This window comes from Bufo gargarizans, chromosome 5, assembly GCF_014858855.1.
Source record: "Bufo gargarizans isolate SCDJY-AF-19 chromosome 5, ASM1485885v1, whole genome shotgun sequence".
NCBI classification, from domain to species: Eukaryota; Metazoa; Chordata; class Amphibia; order Anura; family Bufonidae; genus Bufo; species Bufo gargarizans.
This window is the reverse complement of record NC_058084.1, coordinates 151,395,919-151,420,237: the sequence shown is the minus strand read 5'-3', so window position 1 is coordinate 151,420,237 and position 24,319 is coordinate 151,395,919. Positions and strand designations below refer to the sequence as shown.

Sequence of the window (24,319 nt, the reverse complement as noted above, 5' to 3'; positions counted from 1 at the left end):
AGTTGAGTTGTTTGGAAGAAACACAACACTATGGGCCAGATTTATCATTAACTCAAGTCAGAATAATGGAGTGAAAAAGTCGCAAATTTTTGCACAATCGCTTAAACTGCGCAAAAATTTGTGACTTTTTTCTGCTCTGCACTATGCTCGCCAGTTTTCTGAAAGTGGGCGTGTTCTCATGTAAATGAATCTCGACAGATTTACTATTGGGACTATTAAAAAAGTCACACAAAAGTCACAATTTCACTCCAGTGAGGACCATGCTCATCTTATGAGACTTTTTAATAGAACATGCGACTTTTTCAGAAAAACTTGCGACTTTTTTGTAAAGATGTGTGACTTTTGTAAAGCTGCTTACTGATAGATAAACTGCTACCATCAAACCACATTTATTACAGTCTTAAAGGGCCGATCATAAATCTGACTTGGCTAAAACTGACTTTAGCCATATGTGAAAGTGGAGTGAGCTGTCAGAGTCATGATAAATCTGGCCCCATGTGTGGAGAAAAAGAGGCACAGCACACCAACATCAAAACCTCATCCCAACTGTGAAGTATGGTGGTGGAGGCATCATAGTTTGGGGCTGCTTTGCTGCGTCAGGGCCTGGACTTATTGCTATCATCGAAGGAAAAATTAATTCCCAAGTTTATCAAGACATTTTGCAGGAGAACTTAGGGCCATCTGTCCACCAGCTGAAGCTCAACAGAAGACAAGTGTTGCAACAGGACAATGACCCAAAGCATAGAAGTAAATCAACAACAGAAAGGCTTAAACAGAAGAAAATACGCCTTTTGGAGTGGCCCAGTCAGAGTCCTGACCTCAACCCGATTGAGATGCTGTGGTATGACCTCAAGAAAGCGATTCACACCAGACATCCCAAAAATATTGCTGAACTGAAACAGTTCTGTAAAGAGGAATGGTCAAGAATTACTCCTGACCGTTGTGCACGTCTGATCTGCAACTACAGGAAACGTTTGGTTGAAGTTATTGCTGCCAAAGGAGGTTCAACCAGTTATTAAATCCAAGGGTTCACATACTTTTTCCACCTGCACTGTGAATGTTTACATGGTGTGTTCAATAAAAACATGGTAACATTTAATTCTGTGTGTGTTATTAGTATAAGCAGACTGATTGTGTCACCACCAGACATCTGAGAAGCTCTGACAGACGTTCAGAACCTCCTCCTTGAGGTTCCTTTTGTTTTGCTTTCCTTTTCTCATCTCGTTAGCCTCTCTCAGCTGTCATGTAGTTGCACTGATTGCATCCCTTTAAATCCCTTCCCATACTGCATCACTTTGCGGTTTATACAACTTCCTGGAGTGTGTGCATGCTGGATGCTACTACTGAGTCTTCTACAGATAAGTTTTGTTCATTCGTGTTTTCCTGTTTGCTGGATCCCAGGTGACCCCGACTCCCTCCGTATCTAGTGTAGGGAGCCGGTGGTCGTGTCCCCTATTATAGGGTGTTCAGATGTTATACAGTCGAGGAACGAGGATATGCGATCATCTACCATTGAGATTTTTGCATAGGCTGAGCAGTTAGGGAGAGAGCCAGGTCTGTTGCAGGGCTCTTCCTTTGGTTCCTTAGTTTTGGATCCAGTCAGTCGGATCTTCATTTTGTGTCTTCTAGTTTTCTGTGCACCTTCCGTGACAGATTGTCTATTGTTGTGACTTAGATGAAGATCAGATCACATTTTATGACCAATTTGTGGAGAAATTCATATCATTCCAAAGGGTTCACATACTTTTTCTTGCAACTGTATACACACACACACACACACACACACACACACACTACTTTAAATCCGGGTCTTCTGAGTTGCTCTTTCTCCAGTCTGCTATTGAAGTTTGTCCTGTTAGCATATTGGCAGGTGACTGGAAACTGTAAAGGAACCCTTCCAACAAAAACATCTTCCATAACCACATATTAACCGATGTGAACACTATGTATTTTTGTAATGGATTAGATTGGGTGGATGGTTTTCGGAATATACTTTTTTGAAGTAATTCTATGTATACTATTTCTTGCCCAGAGTCTTTATCTCCATTCGTCTGGAGTTTTAGATTAAGACAAAGTTTAGTTTAGAAACATGTAAAATGTTATTATATTAAATGAGTTGTCCGGGCTTTTTTTTATTGATGAGCTATACTCAGGATAAGTCATCAATAACCGAAGGTGGGGGTCCGACACCCAGCATCCCCGCCGATCAGCCGTATGAGGAGATGGCACGCACAGTCTCCCTTCTCTCTTCCTGTCCACTGCTGCTGTTCCATAGACATACCGCAGCAGACAGAAAGAGATGGGAGACGGCATGTGTGCATAGTTTACCCATAAAGCTGGCACTCCCGCCAATCTGATATACTGAGGATAGATCATCAATAGAGAAAGCCTGGAGAACCCCCTTTAATCTGGCATGGGGAAGGGGGGGGGCGCGCACTCTTTCCTCTTCACCACACTGCAGTTAGTGAGGTTTTACCGTGGCTGCAAACCAGATGTCCCATTTACCTCTGCAGCAAATCAATGGCTAAAGTGGTGTACTGCACAAGACCACAGATTGGCTACGGTGGAATATGGGATGTCACCGCTGCAGCCACAACACCACCTCAATGGCTGCAGACCAGGGAAGAAGTTCTGTCATTGCTGGATTGGAGAGGCTAGTGAAGGTGAGGCAAGTTACTGTACTGACCCCACAGCAGATGAGTAAACTAAAATTGTAAATTTGACAACCTCTTAAAACACTTTCACTGAGACCATCAGTTGGATTAGCGAAAAGGAGTGAGGGTGGTCATGGTCCCAGTAGCATGACTGGTGAGAACTTCTGAAATTACATCAATGCTGTGCTCCTCTGTTTGCATATTTATCTAGGGCTATCCAACGAACAGAGCTGTCATTCTGCCAGTCCTTAACGTACTATTCTAATGAAGATTACATTTTAAATAACCATCTCAATGCATTTGCCATATGCAACCAGCTACATTTGCACTAGATGCAAGATCAGCCTAATGTAAGCCATCTCACAGCTTTGCCATGTACCCAATCACCCAAGGAGATAAACATATGGTCCCCCGATGAGTCCTTAAATGGAACCCTGTCATATTGGGACGGAGGACATGCTAGGGGTACAGCAGAGCTTATTTAGTAGGAGGCAGGCACCAGACAGGGTCACCCTTGTCAGAGAAAATACTGTGGTTAGGTCCGCTAGGACCACATAGTCCTGAATAATAAAGGTTTTAAGCAGACTCAATTTGGGCATATGTATAGGAATGCCCTCACGAGGACTAGGTGCTCCTGAGTGATATAGAATAGATCCCTGTCATGTCCTTTCCCCAGTAACGATGACATTTATTAGTCTCACATTTAGGGCACAGCCACAGGTGGTGTATTTTCTTGTGGAAAATATGCTGGGGATTCTACTCACATAGCTTCATGGTTTACATGCCGATTTTCGATGGATTTCCCCCTCAGCACTGCAGGGGCGAAATCCACAGCGAAAACGGACATGCCAAAGATAAAAAAAATACGCACCACATATCAAGTTATAGACAGATTTTGTTGGGGAAACTCATCCACTTTTGGCATACAATTCCACTGTGGAAAATCTGAAGCATATACACCACGTGTGGCCGTACCCGCACAGTAAGAACAAACTCACTTACCTAAGGGAATACTTTGAATGCTTCATGTGAAATGGTTCTTTTGGACTTACAAATCTCAGCTGGAAGTTAACACAAGGTTTGTCTTTTAAACACATGCTCATGCAGATTATTTTTCTTAGTAAACAACATGTCATGCAGATTTCATGCAGAAGGAAATATTAATCACTTTCACCACTGAGACAATTGCTCTTAAAGGGGTTGTCTCACTTCAAATAACATTTATCATGTAGAGACAATTAATACAAGCACCGTCCTATGTGCACTCCCATGGTCCTGGCCACCAGAAAGGTCGGCACCATTTTTCCCTACAGTGTGCAAGCATGGCCACTGCTGATGGATTGCATGGTGGTCATAACCATGGAAACAAGCAGTGTACAATGTGATGGGAAAATGAATCCAGTCAGCAAAGCAAGCAATATGGACAATCACTATACATTAGAAAGTGGCTTGTATTAAACTTTCGCTACATGATAAATGTCACTTGCTGAAGTGAGACAACCCCTTTAAAAGGGGTATTCCCATCACAGACAATGGGAGCATATCGCTAGGACCACTGGGACCCGCATCTACAACGAGAACGGAGCAGGGAGAGCTGTGGCTGGAGGACCCCGGATTTCCCAGGGTCCATCAACCACCAAGCGCTGCTCCTATAGAAGTGAATGGGAGCTCACTGCGCACGCGTGGCCCCTACTCCCATTAATTTCTATAGGGCAGACTGAAATAACTGAGCCAGCGAAATAACTGAGCCAGCTTTTTTCGGCGGCCCCATAGAAATAAATGGAGAGCTGCTGCACATGCACAGTGCGCCCTCCGTTTATTTCCCCGCTCCGTTCTCATTGTAGGTGCGGGTCCCAGAGGTGGGACCCGCACCTATCAGACAATGGGGGCATATCCTAGCGATATGTCCCTATTGTCTGGGATGGGAAAACCCCTTTAAGGCCAACTCTCACCGAATGCGTATTCTTGCTTACATTACAAATATCTGAGCTATGAGCCTGAAATACAGCCTCATTCACACTGAATATTGTGCACAGAATCTGCTTCCCTTTGTTGTCACTGGGAGGCTGTACCGCTTTCTATCTCCCAGCGGGTTATTTCTGCTTGGTTTTACAGACCAGATCTGAAGTACATCTCCTTTTATTTGCTATAGTTTCTGCTGGGTCACTACCAGAAGTCATTGCGCATGTCCATACTGAGGATTAGCCCCATAAAATGGGGTTGAAGCTGCGGGAAGAACCGCTGCATTAAAATGTAAAACGAGTAGGAAAAAAATTAATCTGTCTCGTGACCATACCTTAAGTGTGACTTTGATGTTACTGAATCATGCATACAAACATGTAACAAAAAATAGAGAATACACCACACTACACACAGAACTGTTGCTTTAGTTTGCAATTGACTCCCATTTATATATACAAAAAAAAAAAAAAAAACAACAACCTATATTTCCTGGACTATTTCAAGCTGTCCTGCCACAATACTAGTTTTGAGTTATAAAAGGATAAAACAAAATGGTAACAAAAAATAAATTACAGCTACACATTTGGCCCTGGCTGCTTTAGATGCACACACTTTACATAATTTGCATAAAGAGTAACTAAACCCTTTTTTGAAGTTTTAACATATTAAAACTTCATATAAAAAAGCTTTAGTTAACTTTCACAGACAATGGGGGAAAATCGCTAGGATATGCCCCCCATTGTCTGATAGGTGCGGGTCCCAAAGGTGCACCTGCACCTACCACGAGAACTGAGCAGAGAAATGAATGGAGGGCGCACTGCTTGCGCAGCAGCCCTCTATTCTTTTCAAAAAGTCCGCCGAAAATAGCCGAGCGCTGGCTCAGCCATTTCAGTCTTCCCCATAGAAATGAATGGGAGCAGGGCTTCGCGTGAGTGGTGCGCCCCCGTTCACTTGTATGGGAGCAGCACTTGGTGGTGGATGGACCCCAGGAAACCCGGGATACTCCAGCCACAGCGCTCCCCCTCTGTTCTTCTTGTAGGTGCTGGTCCCAGAGATGGGACCTGCACCTATCAGACAATGGGGGCATATCCTAGAGATATGCCCCCATTGTATGTGATGAGAATACCCCTTTAAAGGAAACTTTTACATCTGTTCCAGTCAGTTATGTGCCAAATCCAGCATTTCTAACAGATCCCATTGGCTATAATGCATTTCATTCGGGAGAACTTTTTTTTTGTGGACTTTTCTGTGCTATTTTTGACGAAATCTTTGATGGAGATCCCAAATGGAGTCATTCAGCTCCAATACAAGAACTGTAACACTTACCAAATACGTTGTGAAAGAGTTGTTCCTTAAGTTCACTTTCAATGTGCTGGATTCACCAACAAGTGTAGAAGGAAAAGTATAGAAGTCTTCTGAGGCAAAAACTCCCCGAACTGCTTCCTCTTGCCTAGTATATACAACATAATAAAATTGCATAAAAAGTATGCAAATCATGTGTAAATATCAAAATGTAACAAGTCCCAAATTGTATTTATGAGTCCCCATACTGCTCGGCTCGCATGAGCAAACAATATTTATATACCCCCCCACTAGTCTATGTATTGAGTAGGGATGAGCGAAGTTGATTCGTATAAAACTTTGTTCCAATACTGTGCGGAGCAGGAGTTCCGTACAGTATTAGAATGTATTGGCTCCGATGAGCCAAAGTTATTTCTCCGCCAAGTCTCGTGAGACTTTGGGTAATAACGTCATAAATTAATTTGTACTGAGAAAAACCATTTCCCGAACTCTGGTTCGGTTCAAAAGGTACCACACAGTACAAATTAATTTGTAAAGTTATTACTAGGGGTGCACCGAAATGAAAATTCTGGTCCGAAACCGAAAATTCCGGATGCCCTTGACCGAAACTGCATTTTTGCCCAAATACTTTTAAAATACTTTTTTTAAGTAAAAAAAAAAGGAAAGTGAATTAAAATATAAAGTTAAACAGATACATAGATATTATACACACAATGCCACCCAAAGTGGTTATTTTAAAAAAAATGTCACTCTCCCCCCCCCTCCCTTGTCACTCTCCCCCCCTCCCTCGTCACTCTCATTCTCCCCCCCCCTCCCTCGTCACTCTCATTCTCCCCCCCTCCCTCGTCACTCTCATTCTACCCCCCTCCCTCGTCACTCTCATTCTACCCCCCCTCCCTCGTCACTCTCATTCTACCCCCCCTCCCTCGTCACTCTCATTCTACCCCCCCTCCCTCGTCACTCTCATTCTACCCCCCCTCCCTCGTCACTCTCATTCTACCCCCCCTCCCTCGTCACTCTCATTCTACCCCCCTCCCTTGTCACTCTCATTCTACCCCCCTCCCTTGTCACTCTCATTCTACCCCCCTCCCTTGTCACTCTCATTCTACCCCCCTCCCTTGTCACTCTCATTCTACACCCCCCCCCTCCCTTGTCACCTCTAGTGTAGCCTGTGTAGCGTGGCCGAGCTCTGTTCGGTCCGCGGTACAGGAGCATTTGTTTCTTGTACCCGGCCGGACTGAAAGGAAGTGCACACTAAGTAAGCACTTCCTGTCAGTCCGGCCGGGTACAGGAAACAAAAGCTCCTGTACCGCGGAACGAACAGAGCTCGGCCACGCTACACTATCAACAGCAGTAGCACAGAGCAGACACAGCAGGCTGCGCAGCACTGAGCCGAAGATTCTTTAGAGCCGCAAGCGTTTAGGAGGCACCAAGTTTGGAACCAAGTTTTATGTGAATCGACCTCGGATGTTTCATCCTAAGTCGATTCGCTCATCCCTAGTATTGAGTACAGCAAATTATTAACCCACCCTGAAAGCATTAAAGGGGTTTCCGAGATTACTATATTTAACAGATATGCTCATGTACATCCTCCAAGTTTTTTTTTTCTTCTTTCACCGATTTGGACTCTCCTGATCCACAACATTGCAGCAATATATTATTAGCAAAATTGGACAAAACTCCTAATTTGTGATTAAAATGCATACTGTAGCAGAGACCTTATACAAGTAAATATAGTCTGTAAGAAACTAAGATGCAAGGAGTTCATTCCACACGTCTTACATTCAATGCTGCATGTGGTAAAGAAATGAAAAAAATTGCGGGAATGCATTAAATAACTTTCTCACGCACAAATTGGGAATTATGTAGAATATACAATAATTGCCATCCCCCCCTCTACAAACCATAATCCTAATTAACAGAGAAATCCCTGAACCTCATATAATCCATCATCTAAAGCAGCGTTCAGACCGGTATAATTTGGGGCTTTATTAGTCCCGTATTAGGAAGACAACGCCTGAACCGCCTGCTGTTTATCAGAAAACGAGTCAGAGCGTCGTACCTCATGTTCCAATGAACCAAAAAAGAGGCCCACGTGTTGCAGCCATAATATGGGCAAAAACAAAACCCTTACATGTGTCTGAAAATCTGCAGTAACTGAAAACCATTACTTATGGCGAAAGTCAATGAGTAAAAAATGCCTTCTCTCACCGATTAAAGTTTTGTCACTATGTCAAATATATTAGATATTGCTCTCAAGTGATATCACTATTACTGCAGCATGTAATGGTACTGCTAGTGGTCTGTATGTTTTACTGTATAGATTGGGTATGGACATGATAGGGACAGTGTTAAAAGGTAAACTATTGTTTGTGTTGCGTTTGATGTAACGTATTTGGCACTGTGACCTGGATGAAGAGAGCAAGAATGCTCGCTGATTGATGGGGGTAGGGGGTTGATAACATGGACTACTGTGCATGCCATCTTCTCCCTGGGACCATGTACAGTCTACATGTGATATATTATGAGTTACAGTACTTAGAAATAGGCTTGGGAATGAAAACTGCAGGAAAAAACAAGCATGGCTTTAATCTCTACCTGTTACACTGATCCAGCCATTGGTGGCAAGGCCATACGAGGTACGTCCTTGACCACCGAGTTGCCTGCCAAGACTGATCCGATACATCCTTGGCAGGGAAACTGTTAAAGGATTGTTATGCAAACCAAAAAAAACCTTTCAGTTGTAAAGCGGGTTAGCATACATACACTAGGTTTTGACCACATTATGTAAATTAGAACCATAAAAAAAAAATAATAAAAAATAAAATCCCACACACAAATTTCCACCTATATTCCAAAAGGTAGTTATTTTTACGTACACTGGTTTTAGAGCAGATGCCTCCGAGCCAGATCTTTGCCTTGGCCTCGCTTGAACTTCTAAAGCTTCTGATGAACTTTTTGCAAATTCTCTTTCATCTTTGAAACCCTTTAGGGTAAAATAAGAGTCACACAGCTTATTCCAAGCTTTTTAGGTGTAGATAGAAGTGCAAGGAACAAATATGTGATATTGACAACAACCATTTAATACCATATTTTAGAAATCGTATCTGTGCTGGTTAAATGGTTATTTGGTGATTTTGTATCTTTTTAATCTCTCCCTGATGCAGCAATTTCCCATTTTTGCATTTTCATTTTTCGCTCCTTCCTTTCTGGGCCCATAACTTATTTTTCCGTTTACATAGAAGTATGAGGGATTGTACTTTCTAACGGCACAAAAATACATTGCATAAGATGTAGTGGAAAGCTGGGAAATATATTTCTTTGCATCACCATATTCTGACCCCAATAACTTCTTTATATTTACAGCCAGGTCCATAAATATTGGGACATCGACAATTGTAAAATTTTTGGCTCTATACACCACCACAATGGATTTGAAATGAAACAAACAAGATGTGCTTTAACTGCAGACTGTCAGCTTTAATTTGAGGGTATTTACATCCAAAATCAGGTGAACGGTGTAGGAATTACAACAGTTTGCATATGTGCCTCCCACTTGTTAAAGGACCAAAAGTAATTGGACAGAATAATCATAAATCAAACTTTCACTTTTTAATACTTGGTTGCGAATCCTTCGGAGTGAAATACAGCCTGAAGTCTGGAACGCATAGACATCACCAGACGCTGGGTTTCATCCCTGGTGATGCTCTGCCAGTCCTCTACTGCAACTGTCTTCAGTTCCTGCTTGTTAAAGCACATCTTGTTTGTTTCATTTCAAATCCATTGTGGTGGTGTATAGAGCCAAAAATATTAGAATGGTGTCCATGTCCCAATATTTATGGACCTATCAGTGGAGCTGTGTGAGGGCTCATTCGCCGGGCAATCTGTATTTTTCATGGCTACCATATTGGGGTGTAAAAGAAAACAGCTGTGCTAAAGGCACCCATTTTGTCTTCTTCCTTCATATATCTTTGAATAAATATAGTCTGTTTTCTTTACATCTGTTTTGCAAGTATCATTTATAAGAAACTTTGATTCCGCTGTATTTTCAAAACAGGGAACTACTAAACTAGCAAGACATTATGAAACGTAGAAAAGAGGCTTTTTGAATTATGCACTTGTACGTAAAGTCCAGATGTAATTTCCATTATACAGGTTAACCCATGAAAAAGTAGCCCGCCTCCAGAGATAGTATGACAAGATTAGGATTCAGGGAATCGAGCTTTGGCTCATAAATCCGAAGCAGATTCATTCAAAAGGTATGAGGTACCAGCCGGTACCAAACCAGATTTTGGATTTCTATTTTAAAATGTTTTTAAATACGCAGATATGAATACAGCAGTAATTCACCGAAGTCTTGCGCTACTTCCGCCAAGACGAAGTTTGGCTGTACGGAAATGGCATTAAAAACTAAGTTTTTGTACGAATTGACTTCGGACCTACGAAGCTCGATTTGCTGAAGCTTAGACAGGATGAACGAGCAAGTGGATTATTTTTTTTAAATTACCCACAAATCACCAAGAAATAGTGGTCAGGTCTATGCATCTTTGGGCATGTCGGATTATGCTGGCTGATACTGCTTGTGATGCTGCAGATGGTGTTTGTGATGTTCTCCTTGACTTCACCCAGGGTAGGAAGATTGTTAGCGGACACTGTTATAAATTAAAGGGATTCTGTCACGAAGTTTTGGGCTATAGAGCTGCGGACATGCACGGCTAGATTGCCGCTAGCATGTCCGCAATATATCTGTCATATAGGGCTGTGTGCTTTTAATGTCTTTAAAAAAGGATTTTATAGATATGTAAATTAGTTTTGTATGTGTCCAAGGGGCTGTACTAACCTTCCTGGAGCCCAGCCGTGCCCTCCTGTGAAGGAGCCCAGCATCGCCTATATCATCCGAATAGATTGCCGTAATCTCGCGATGCGTGAGATCGCGCATGCGCAGTGCCGGTATAGTGTTCCTTCCCTGTACTGGCATCAGCCTCAGGGAAATAACTGCGCATCGCGAGATTACGGCAATCTATTCGGAGGACATACGCGGTGCTGGCCTCGAGGAAGGTTAGTATAGCCCCTTGGACACATACAACACTAATTTACATATCTATAAAATCCTTTTTTAAAGACAATAAAAGCACACAGCCCTATATGACAGATATATTGCGGACATGCTAGCGGCGATCTAGCCGTGCATGTCCGCAGCTCTATAGGCCAAAACTTTGTGACAGAATCCCTCTTAACTCATGGAGAATGTGGTGGTCAATCGCAGAATATAGAACCTGCTGTGATTCTCACGCAAAGTAGAACTGATGTGCGACACCATCTTTCTGACACAATGGGCTACTTTTATCAAAGTGAATAATGAATCAGTCTTCGTAGCCCACAGCAACCAATCAGAGCTCAGCTAACAGGGCTCTGAAAAAAGGAAAGCCGATTTCTGATTGGTTGCTATGGACAACCAAGACAGATTTACCATTAGGCAGTTTGATTTGTAGGAATCCCGGAGGCAGGCTACTTTTCTGTGGCTCACCCTGTAATTCTGATTAGTTGCTTTAATAAATGCTTCTAATTGGTTGTATAGAAATTAGTTTGTAAGGAGGAAGGAGGGTAGATTCCCCAGGCTATAGTTAATAATAATTAATAATAATTGCACGGACTACGCCTAGGAGAGAACCCATTACACAGCAGTCTCTGATTCTTAGGCCGGCCGACTTCCCCTGCTGCTGATCGGGCGGGCGCAGCTCCTGCACCTGCAGGATCAGATCACACACATGCACATGGAGATGCAGCAAGAGACCGCATTCCCTCAAGTAAAACTGCGGGAAGGGGTTAATACTAGAGTGCTGTAAAAATGGCTCTACTAAATAATGCCTCTTACTGGCTGCTGTAGAAACAGGTCATTGTTAAATGGTTAAGCTAAATTTAACAAATATCCTTTTTTATAAAAAATGATCTTAAAAAGGGAATGTGTTCTCAGAAATCACCTATTTTTTTATGTTAAACATTTTTAACCACTTCCCATCTGGGCCATTTGCCCCCTTCCTGACCAGGCCTAATTAAGCAAAACTGACATATATCTCACTTTATGTGGTAAAAACTTTGGAACGCCTTTACTTATCCAAGTCAGAGACTGTCTTCTCGTGACACATTGTACTTCATGATCGTCATAAATTTGAGTCAATAAATTTCACCTTTATTTATGAAAAAAATCCCAAATTTACCAAAAATTTTGAAAAATTCGCAATAAATTTCAATGCTTTTAAAACAAAGTCATACCTCATAAAATATTTATTACTTAACATTCCTCATATGTCTACAGTGCTGTACAGCCTCAGTGCAGGGCTGCACTCTCTGGTCCCGGCGATCACATGACCGCCGGGCCAGAACAGGAAGCGCATAGCGCTTCCTGCTCTGCATACACAGCGCTTGGCAAGCGCTGTGTATGCAGCGATCCAGAAGGCAGGGACACCTGGGCACTGTCCCTGCCTTCTCTCTGGGTTGCCCTGCTATCACTGACAGCGTGCAAACCGATCAGCAGCTGCACGCTAATAGTTTCTGAACGGATGTTCTGGAACGTCCATTCAGAAATAGAGAACCACCACCCGGACGTTTATAGTCAACGTGCGGATGGGAGGTTAAAGAATTTTCCATGTCACCATCGACATAAAAAAACTAAAAAAAAAAAACTAAAAAAAAAAAACAAAAAAAATAAAATAAAATCCAGGAGTTTTTTTTTCACTGACCACAAAAATAAATAGTGGGCGTCACCTTTTGTTCAGTATAGATAGCTTTTCAGCAGTCATCTTACTATGAGCACAGGCAGGATTATAATGACAGATAACACCTACATGTAGATAAACATAAGCCACCATTGATATTAGGCAATTGTCAAAGCTTAAACTTCCTTCTGACCTCTGCACAGGTCAAAGGCAAAAAAATAATAAAATAAATAAATAAAAAATAAAAATTGATTACCGAGCAGTTAAAACAGTGAAAATATGATGCCGAGACCATTTGTTATAGAGTACGGTAACCTGAACGTGTTTGCCTATTACTGTACTCCAGGAATCTGATAGCTCGTTCTTAGCCCTGGTGTTCAAAAAAGGTTTTATTTTTTTCCCCCTCCGTCTCATGTTGAATATTGCTAGGGACCCACATAATTCACAAACGTGCTTACTTCTCCACAGAGCTGGAACCTCACTTTATACTTTAAATGTGGCTTGGAAACTGGATGACATTCAAGGTCCCAACACTGAGTATAATCACCTTTGTCTCTAGGGAAAAAGGTAACTGGCACCTAAAAAAAAAAAAAAAAAGAGTAACCAATTAAACACAAAAGCAATATCAAAGTATTTTTAAACATAAAGAAGATGCATAAGATTAAGTGACATACTTTTAGTTTCTCATCAGCAGCAAGAACTCCAGAAACACGAGCGCATCTAAAAGCTGTATAAGTTGCACGATATACGTCTCCACTCTCGTCAAGAGCCTGGAAGGAGGGACCATCAACAAAGGTCATAATGTACAAGATACACACTAAAATCCTTACACTGAATTAAAGGGGTTGTCACACGAAAAACTGTCAACAGTTTACCTAACAAAGCAATTGGATATATCTGGATCTGTGTGAGCTACAGGGCTGGTTCTAGCTTTGTTAGAAAGAGATTGCCTGTGCTATATTTTATTTCAATTTTTTTTTACATTAATCATGGCATAACCTCTTTAAAAGGGAATCGGTCACTATGAAAATGCAGTGTAATCTGGGCACTAGGTTATAGAGCAGGAGGAACTGAGCAGACTAATGCATAGATTTATAGGAAAAGATTCAGTGAAACTTACAATTTACACATTTAAATGTCTGCTTATTCTTGGCTTTGGAGTCCAGGGGGCGGTCCTATCAGTGATTGACAGGCTTCCCTCTATGACTGTGTATACAGATATAACCATCACTGGTAGGACCGCCCCAATTGACTTCAAAGCCCTGAATGAGCAGGAATTTAAATGTACAAGGCTACTTTTTACACTGGCGTTTTGGCTTTCTGTTTGCGAGATCCATTCAGGGCTCTCACAATTGGTCCAAAACGGATCAGTTTGCATTCTAATGCATTCTGAATGGAAAAGGATCCGCTCAGAACTCAGTTTGCCTCCGATCAGTCTCCATTCCGCTTTGGAGGCGGGCACCAAAACGTCTGATGAAACTGAGCCAAACGGATCCGTTCTGACACAATGTAAGTCAATGGGGATGGATCTGTTTTCACTGGCACAATAGAAAACGGATCCATCCACCATTGACTTTCAATGGTGTTCAAGACGGACCCGTCTTGGCCATGTTTAAGATATACAAATGGATCCGGTCTGAGCGGATGCAGACGGTTGCATTATCTGAATGGATCAGTACATAATATAATAATTAAAAATATGAGAAAGCCAACCTAAAAATCAGTTTTCTCATGAATCGTGGGGTTACATGGGAGAATGTGAGTATCCAAAAAAGGGAGTCTCAGCAGTTTTGATCGTGCAAACCTGACTGCACTAGGTAGAGGTCATAAAGAGGTGGGTTCTGAAATATTTGTAGTAGTTTATTCTGCAGGACGGAGAAACCGAAGTTCAATGTCACCAGGCACAGTTTCTTAATGAGCCCAGAAGGCGTATCCACTGTATGAAGTGCTCTCTGCCCCTCCAAGTGACTGGTGTAGCATCCAGACCACTCCAGCTGTTACCCAAAGCAGAGGGAGCAGCTGTCAAGCAGCTCAATGCAGATAGCACTTCACAGCACTCTATGAAAAAAATCTAAAAAAATCCAACTTCTTTCAACTGAAGATAAATAAATAAAATCATACCTTAACATATGGTGGAGCAAAAGAGGAAAGAAGCCATTTAATATCTTCATCACTTGGGTTTTCAATGTCCAAAAGTGTCTCTAAGGGGGGAGAGATGAGTAAAAGTAAGATACCTGTATAGAATCTGGAATAATTCAGTTAACCAAGTCATCAATAAATGTGGGATGCAGGAAGCGTTAATCATAACATGTGCTCAAGATCAACACTTATTCTTAAAGAGGACCTTTCACTAGTGTAAAAACTAAAAACTATCTATGTCAGTGGGCAGAGCGGCGCCCAGGGGTCCCCCTACACTTACTAGTATGTCTGGGCGCCGCTCCGTTCACCCGGTATAGGTTCCGGTGTCTGCAGCTCCCTCTGTTGTACTGGACTGATTTTTTGTATGAGGCGTGTCCCTTGCTGCAGCGCTGGCCAATCGCAGCGCACAGCTTATAGCCTGGCTATGGCTTCTGCAACATTTTTAACAACTTCAACTGTACATGTACAGCGGTGGTCGTGTAGGGGTTAAATGGCTGCATTGGATTAAAGTCTAAAACCATATTCGCTCTGAGCACTACATGTGACATCCCCCACACAGAAATAACGTGAGCATAGAATAACTGAGAAAAGAAAGTTACCTGAGCTTCCACCTGCAACAGTTCTAGGAAACACTACAGTACGATTCCTAAGTTCAATTTTGGATGAGGGAGATTTAGAGAGAGGTTTCGCTGCGTGAACTGGTGTCTCCAGACTGGACGGTAACAGAAACGATGACTTTGGTACTCCATTTGGAGACATAACTGAGAAGCCCTCGCTAGTTATCTGAACTTTCACAATCTGTGGCAAAATAAAAAAACAGGACTGAAAATAATAATCAGTCTCAGAAACAGTGAGACCATAGACAACATGGCTGCTGCAGTTTGGTTTAATACTACAGCATAATAGGGAGAATTTTTTAAAGCACCAAAGATTTCTACATATTATGAAGTACCTTTTGGCCAATGTCAGACTGAACATAGATCTGGCCATTCCATGGAAGCATGATCTGTTTTGTGGACAGCAAGGGATTTGGACTCACTACAATAACTGTATGACCCCTAAAAAAAAAAAAAAATTAAATGCATCAATAGCCCTAGTAGAGTCATAAAAAATGTAAAAACATATTAGTGTGACTTACCGAGGCTCGACATTTCCTTGTTGTGGTGAGATAGTGAGACAATGAGCAGGCCAAGACACATCAAACTGTAATGATTTTGGTGCATTATTCACAATTTTTATATGGCCTGTTGCTGCCAAACCACCTGAAAAAAAAAAAAGCAATCTGCGTTTACAAAAACACACAGGGCCAGATTTATCATTAGCTCAAGTCAGAATAATGGAGTGAAAAAGTCGCAAATTTTTGAGCAATCACTAAAACTGCGCAAAAATTTGCGACTTTTTTCTGCTCTGCACTATGCTCGCCAGTTTTCTGAAAGTGGGCGTGTTTTCTTATGTAAATTAATCTCTAGACAGATTTACAATTGGGACCATTTAAAAAGTTGCAAAAAAGTCACAAAAAATTGCGCAATTTCACTCCAGTGAGGACCATGCTTATCTTATGAGACTTTTTAATAGAACATGCAACTTTTTCGTATAGACGTGCGACTTTTTCGTAAAGATGTGCGACTTTTGTAAAGCTGCTTACTGACGGATAAACTGCTACCGTCAAACCACATTTATTACAGTCTTAAAGGGCCGATCATAAATCTGACTTGGCTAAAACTGACTTTAGCCATATGTGAAAGTGGAGTGAGCTGTCAGAGTCATGATATATCTGGCCCACAGACTTAACAGCTTCATTGGTTGAGTGTATACCCCCCTTCCTCACCAGGACAGTTTTTTGGTTTTAACAATGGCCTAATCAAACTGCAAATGACTAATTTCTGAGCCATCCTACATGTACCGGTATTTGATATTTATGGGACACCAAAAACTTTTCTGTTGTGCCATTGGATTACAGACAATATTTTTTTAAAAATATATAAGAAAACTGTGGCAGCACTCCCTTGAAAGCTGTATAGGATGTAGGGTCCCTCCTTGATTCAGGACGGAAGACAGCAAAAAAAAAGTTGCGAACTTTTTTGATTATATATATATATATATATATATATATATATATATATATATATATATATATATATATATATATATATATATATATATATATATATATATATATACTATATTACATACATACACACACAGAATTAGGGTGGGGGGAGAATGTTACGAAAGATTTAGACAAACATTTATAAAACCATTACTGTATGTTTATACTGGGAAAATGGATGCCATTTGTGTAATGTGAAGTCTTGCAGTGGGCCCAGGCAACATACAAAGGACTGGAGTGCATTTTTGGCCTATTTTTCTATTGCTGGTTCTACGGCACCGTACTGCCAGTACATATGTTGTACATAGATAACACAAGCCCCTTCAAAGTGACTTATGTTGTCCTGCTAAGGTATTCATTAGGGATGAGCGAATTGTGCGGGTTGATATTGTGGTATTTACTGAATTGCGTTATGGATTCCGTTACCATTGACCACAACACAATTCCATGATGGAATGCCTTTAGAGGCATTCCGTCATAATAGAAGTTGGACGGACCTCTAATTCCATTATGCATTCCGTCATGGAATTGCGTAATTGTTTGTGGTAACAGAATCCATAACACAATTCAGCATATACCACAACCCGAACTTCAAAATATGAAATTTGCTCATCCCTAGTATTCATCTATCATTTGGATATTTTAAGCTTTTTTTTTTACATTTTGTTTATTAAAAAAAATTATCAATGCATTTATATATTTTACGCAGAAAAACCCCCCTGCTATATTAAATATACCTACAGTTACCCCTTTTTTTTGTAGCAAAAAAACCCCAAAATGGTATATTTTACTCAGAAAATCTGCTATACTATTGCTACAACTTTTTTATGAATGAAAAAGGGGGTAAAATGTGTATGTCATCAGCTATACTACTAATACTAACCATAGAGATACTTTTTCACTTTTACTTTATTAATTTTTTTTTAAATACAAAAAGGTGAACTACCCCTAGTAAGGACAGGAAATGGTTAATTCACCGACTGCAGGCTCACAATTAAGTTTCCAGCCTGTAAGGGGCGCTCTCGCACAAAGAGCACTCCCTACTGGCTCCTTCACTTTATACTGCAATGGATCATTGTAGCAGGGTGCTACAATGGCTGGTCTCAGACATACTTATTGTGTCCGCAGCTGTCCAATGACAGCGCTGTCACAGTGATCTGCAGTACTGGCAGATCGCAATGTAATCCAACGCTTTCATACGCCAGATTACAGATAACTTACCGCCATGACATAAGCAAGTGGTTAATACAGTGCCTTGCAAAAGTATTCACCCCCTTGTCTTTTTTTTATTTTGGTGCCTCACAACCTAGAATTAACATGGATTGTTTGAGGATTTGCATCATTTAATTTACAGAACATGCCCACAACAATTTTTTTTATTTTTATTTTTTATTGTGAAGCAAACCACAAATTGGAACAAATAACCGATAATTTTGATTTTTGTACTTACCATTAAATCAGTTTCTTTTTCAATGCATTGGGGGACACAGTACCATGGGTATACACCCAGCTTCCACTAGATATCAAAAAAGGTTGGCTCCGCCCAAGTGGGCTATACCCTCTCCACAGCACTAGGCTATTCAGTTTGTACCAATAGCAGTAGGAGAGCGAACAAAAGCTTAGAACATGTCCTGGACCGCGAAAGGAAAAGAGAACCGCAGTCAGGGAGAATGAGAAAAAAAAAAAGACCGAGGGTGGGATCTGTGTCCCCCAATGCATTGAACGAGAAACGGATTTTATGGTAAGTACAAAAATCAAATTTTCTCGTTAATGGCATTAGGGAACACAGTACCATGGGATGTCCAAAAGCAGTCCGGTGGGAGTGAAATACCATGCAAAAAAAAAAAAAAAGGGTGCACAGGTGCAGAGGAACCATGTGACCCAACAGGACCAGGAGAGACCCTAGAATGAAACTGTTCCAAAGAAAAAAATAATAATGGGAGACCATCAGGATCCCAAGGACAGGTGCCAGGGAAACAAGGAACAAACCCAGCTCCACCCAAGGTGGGAAAAAAATTAAGCACTAGAGGAGAAGGGACAGGACCAGATGTCCTGCGCGAAAATAAAGAGTTGACCAAGAGTGCACTAGAGAGCCTGAGGAAGGATCTAGAAGAACCAGGGCTCCCCCCGAGGAAACAGGAGAGTAGCACAGCAACGTCTTTTGGAAACAACCTAGCACTCTGCTGACCAGTTTCCCAGCCCCGACTGCTGAACATCCCCACAGCATGATTGTGCACCACCATGTTTCACTGTGGGGATGGTGTTCTTTGGGTGATGTGATGTGTTGGGTTTGCACCAGACATAGCTTTTTCTTTGATGTGTGAAAAGTTAAATTTTTGTCTCATCAGACCAGAGGACCTTCCTCCATACATTTTGGGAGTCTCCCACATGCCTTTTCGCAAACTTACAACGTGCCTTTTTGGTTTTAGCTGAAAGTAATTGCTTTATTCTGGCAACTCTGCCATAAAGTCCAACTCTATGGAGCGCATGGCTTATTGTCGTCCTATGTACAGATACTCCAGTCTCTGCTGTGGAACTCTGCAGCTCCTCCAGGGTTACCTTAGGTCTCTGTGCCATGTCTAATTGAGGCCCTCCTTGCCCGATCCGTGAGTTTTGGTGGGCGGCCGTCTCTTGGCAGGTTTGCTGGTGTGCCATGTTCTTTCCATTTGGTTATGATAGATTTGATGGTGCTCCCGGGCATGAAAGAGTTGGATATTTCTTTTTATTTTTTATAACCTAACCCTGACTTGTACTTCTCAACAACATTGTCCCTTACTTGTTTGGAGAGTTCCTTGGTCGTTATGGCAGTGTTTGGTTAGTGATGCCTCTTGCTTAGGTGCTGCAGCCTCTTTGGCATTTCAAAAAAGGTGTGTATATATGTAATGACAGATCATGTGACACTTAGCTTGCACACAGGTGGACATCATTTCACTAATTATGTGACTTCTGAAGGTAATTGGTTGCACCAGAGATTTTTATGGGCTTCCTAACAAAAGTCAAGGGGTGGGGGTGGGGTGAATACTTTTGCAAGGCACTGTACAAATCTGGATTATGAGACTTTCAATAAATATGTTCAAACTTATCAATTGACTTGTGTGAAGAAAGGTGCAGGGAGCTGGGTGGATTTAAATACTGAACAGTAATAATTTCCCACAAAACCATACAACTTGCATTTTGTTCATTTAAATCCCTTCTCTATAGGGATGAGCGAACTTCACATTTTGAAGTTCAGGATTAGCCTGAATTCCGTTACCACGGAACATAAAGGAATTCTATGACGGAATGCACCACGGAAGCCTTGAATTCTGGTTCTGTGGTAATGGATTCCATAACGAGATTCAGGCTAAACACGAACTTCAAAACCTAGTTCGCTTATCCATACTCCTCTATGTTTAGGAGTCCAGTGGGCGGTTCTATCAGTTACTGCCAGCCAACTGTCTATACACACTGACAGGGAAAGCTGTCAGTCACTGAATAGTACAGTCCACTGGACTCCTAAAAGTATAGAAAGCGCAGGGATTTGTATGAATAAAATACAAATTATACAGAGTCCCATCCCACAAAACTATCGGTCTGCTCAGGTCCTCCTGCTGTAACAGGCTACCTACAGATCAGATACCATCACAAACAACATGTTCTTGAAGGACAGAGAAGTGGCTCTGCCTTTGGTATCTCCCTCGTAGCGGTAGTACACTGTAAGGCTTGTTTCACATATGCGTGAAGAAGATTCAGCAGGCCGTTTCGGCCAGGAACAGCCCATTGGATTCATCCCTGCTGGGCACAACTGTGCACTGCCGGAATTCCATCTGGCCCCATTCGCTATAATGGGGCTGGCTGAGATCCGGCAGCAACCCGGCAAATATGCAGAGGGGCGACCGGACAAATAATGCTGCTGTGAAACAAGCCTTATTACAACTGTTTGTCCCATTTACTGGGATGAGCAGTTGTGGCTGCACTGCCGCTACAAGAGACACTGTGTGCAGTTAAACCGAAGGGACCTCTTCATACAGCGGATCGGTGGAGGTGCCAGGAGTCAGACCCTCGCTGATCTGATAGCGATGACCTAGGACAGGTCATTATTATACCAATGCACAACCCTCTTTAGTTAAAAAAATTCTACATTAAGACAGGCACTACAGACTCCCTATGCTATGTCCATAAAAGATGCCTTTGGCAAACTATTTGGCTGAGTCATTAACTGGACAAAGTCGGTCTTATTACCATCGGCTTGTTCCCCTGATCAAACTGCTGATCATACTATACGATTTCACATCTTTGTAGTATTTGGGGATTCAGGATTTTGATGCCCTAAATCTGCAACCTCTATTGGTCAAATTTCAGTGTAAAGTGCATGACTGGTCTAGACTTCCCGTTACACTGGTTGGTTGGACCAACCTCATTAAAATGATTCTGATGCCCCAACTACTCTATGTGCTACAGAATGCTCCGGTGTGGGTCCCGCTTAGGTTCTTTCAAAAGGTAAATGATATTTTTAGAGGTTTTTTTGGGGGAAAAAGGGAATCCCAAGTATGAAAGTGGAGACGCTGCAGAGGCCTAAAACACATCAGGGAATCACGGAACCAAACCCTTGGATATATTATTTAGCTGCCCAGATGCAACATCTCAGATGTTGGAGAGGGAGATAAGGTGTCTGGGAGAATTGTGCAGCATCTTGTCCTTAATACCAGTCTTCTTTCTGCCTTGGAGGAGGGGACCTTTCAGACATAGGCTACACTCACACGACCATTGTGCGTTTTGCGGTCCGCGGATCCCCAAAACACGGATAGCGTCCGTGTGCGTTCCGCAATTTGCGGAACGGCACGGACAGCCTTTAATATAACTGCCTATTCTTGTCTGCAAAGCGCAGACAAGAATAGGACAGGTTATATTTTTTTGTGGACCATGGAACGGAGCAATGGATGTGGACAGCACACTGAGTCTGCACTTGGATGGGTCCGTGTCCGAGCTGCCAATAGCAGACAAAAACTGCAAAGCTGGTGCAATTCCTTGAAGCAGACCACGGACCTGGTCCTGTTAGATATGTGCAAAAAAGGCCAAGGCAGCATGCTTGACAAAGGCTCCATGGAGGGAGCTGAAACGTTGCTGTTACCACATGGGTGAATAAAATACCCTTTTTGTCACTGATATTTGAGTGCTGCCTTGGCGTGTGTCTGTGTGTGTGTGTGTGTCTGTGTGTGTGTGTGTCTGTGTGTGTGTGTGTGTCTGTGTGTGTGTGTCTGTGTGTGTGTGTGTCTGTGTGTGTGTGTCTGTGTGTCTCTGTGTCTGTGTGTGTCTCTGTGTGTCTCTGTGTATGTGTATGTGTGTATGTGTGTATGTGTGTATGTGTGTATGTGTGTATGTGTGTATGTGTGTATGTGTGTATATATATATATATATATATATATATATATATATATATATATATATATACACACACACACACACACACACACATATATATATATACACATACACAGACACACACATACCCCATTCTAATGACCCAGCATAAAGTAAGGTAGAAAGTTAGGAATACTGCTTTACTAGCACTACTGGCTACACAGACATCGTCCCTATATGGCCTGATCTTATATATCCAGAGTTAAAAAAACTGAACCAAAATCTCCAATTTGGGAGTGTCAATGTATTACTGGTATCAAACAGTTGTATGCCGAGTTTTTTTTTTAATATTCCTGCAATTAAAGCAAGAATTTAATTTACTGCGGACTTACTTCTATCAATATCTGCAACTGAGGCATGCTATTCATACACACGCCGATCATGCAGCTAGTCATCCCATAGTGGAACTCCCTGCCACTCATGGGCGTACAGGAGGAATAATCTCTTTACATTAGAAAAGTGTAATGAAGGCAGTTTAAAAAGCATAATCTAAGGCTAAGACAAATGGAAGGAGGACATTACGGACCCAACGGAGGAGCAAGTATGCTGCAGAATATTCCTGTCATTGCAGGTAGTTAGTGAGCGTCACAGTTTCACAACTGTATCTTTTAAATAGGGTGTATAAAATGCCAGTGGTGACGTACAAGATGGGTTATAGACTCGATGACTTGAGACATAAATGTGGGGCGTCACAGGCAGGTTTAATCCACTTAGGCAGCTTTCACATTAACGAGTTGTACACTCACGTCTTGAACTTCTAGTGCTGCCGGGGTCACATATAGCATTATATTCATTTATGATGCTATGTAACCCTTACAGTTCTGGAATATATTAAATAACACTGGCATAATGCTGTCAGTGTTATCCAATACATTCCAGACCTCTAAGGGTTACACAATATCATAAATCAATATAATTCTATGTGACCCCAGCAGTGCTAGCAGGACGGGAGCAGTCTTATACTCGCACTCCAAGTCCGGAGTGTACAACTCACTCGTGTGAAAGCGACCTTAATGTGGAATTGTCCCAGACTCAGACGGTATGAATCTTTTGGATGAAGTGTTTTATCTGAAATTAGACTCTTCTCCATTAATATGCACATTAGGATGTATAACTGAGCTCCCTGTGACAGTGGAGCATTGGCTATCTATTCTCCCTCTTATTTACCAGGCCCAAAATTTTTAATTTTTTTTAAATAGGATTGCTCCTGAGCCACCGACAGTACAAGAGTTTATTACTCAGGTTATTCAGTTAATCTGGTTGAAACCGTTTGTATATCATAAAAGGAAAGATGCCAAAAAAGTGTAGGGATATCTGAGAAAAAAAACAAACAGATTGGTATATCCAGTTTGATATCTTAAGTTATGAGGACATATCGGAGGTCTTGTCATTACTCCTTTAGGGAAGAAGACTGACGAGTAGTGGTAGATGGTCCTCCTAATACTAGACACATTCATGTTGTATTTCAAATTGCTTAGTAGACAAAGTGCATCCCTTGTGAATATATACTTTACTGTATGGGAATACATGCGATAAAGGGGATCATTTAGGTGTATTTCAGGCACAGATGGCGGTGCAACGGTTAGTTTTTGTATTTTCATTTGCTTCGTTTTGTATGACCAAAAACATCTATATAAAAACAGGTACTATGGGAATAAGAAGCCTTTGTTTACAGATACTACATATCCATTATAGCACTGACAGGGGTACCCACAATAGGCATTAATGAATGCTAATCAATAAGGTATCACTTGTATCCCCCCCAACCCTATAGAAAGGGAACTAACATACATTGAGAAATGACACATACCAACAGTTGGGGCTCTCAGCACAAGGACCTCTGGCTGGACAGTCCATGAACGTTGCTCAGGAATGGTATTTTGAGACGAGACAGAGTTCGGTAACAGCGGTCCTTGTGGGCCTTTGACAGGTAATACATCTAGTGATGTATTGCTAGGGCTACATTTATGAAAACAAAGGAAAAAAGGTTAAATACAATTACATAAAACATTCTGTGGTAAGTTGTACTTAAAGGG

The 24,319-nt window shown here is 41.7% G+C and overlaps 1 protein-coding gene across 1 annotated transcript in view; it reads right to left on the bottom strand.

Moving 5' to 3' along the window:
• The window catches only part of CEP192 (centrosomal protein 192), a 175,616-nt gene that overhangs the window by 9,935 nt on the left and 141,362 nt on the right, over positions 1-24,319 (bottom strand). Inside the window, 10 exon segments of the mRNA XM_044292847.1 lie at positions 3,657-3,715; positions 5,943-6,066; positions 8,798-8,904; positions 13,093-13,212; positions 13,309-13,404; positions 14,756-14,835; positions 15,373-15,571; positions 15,726-15,831; positions 15,912-16,035; positions 24,094-24,242. Of these exon segments, the coding sequence (XP_044148782.1) occupies positions 3,657-3,715; positions 5,943-6,066; positions 8,798-8,904; positions 13,093-13,212; positions 13,309-13,404; positions 14,756-14,835; positions 15,373-15,571; positions 15,726-15,831; positions 15,912-16,035; positions 24,094-24,242 (1,164 nt within the window).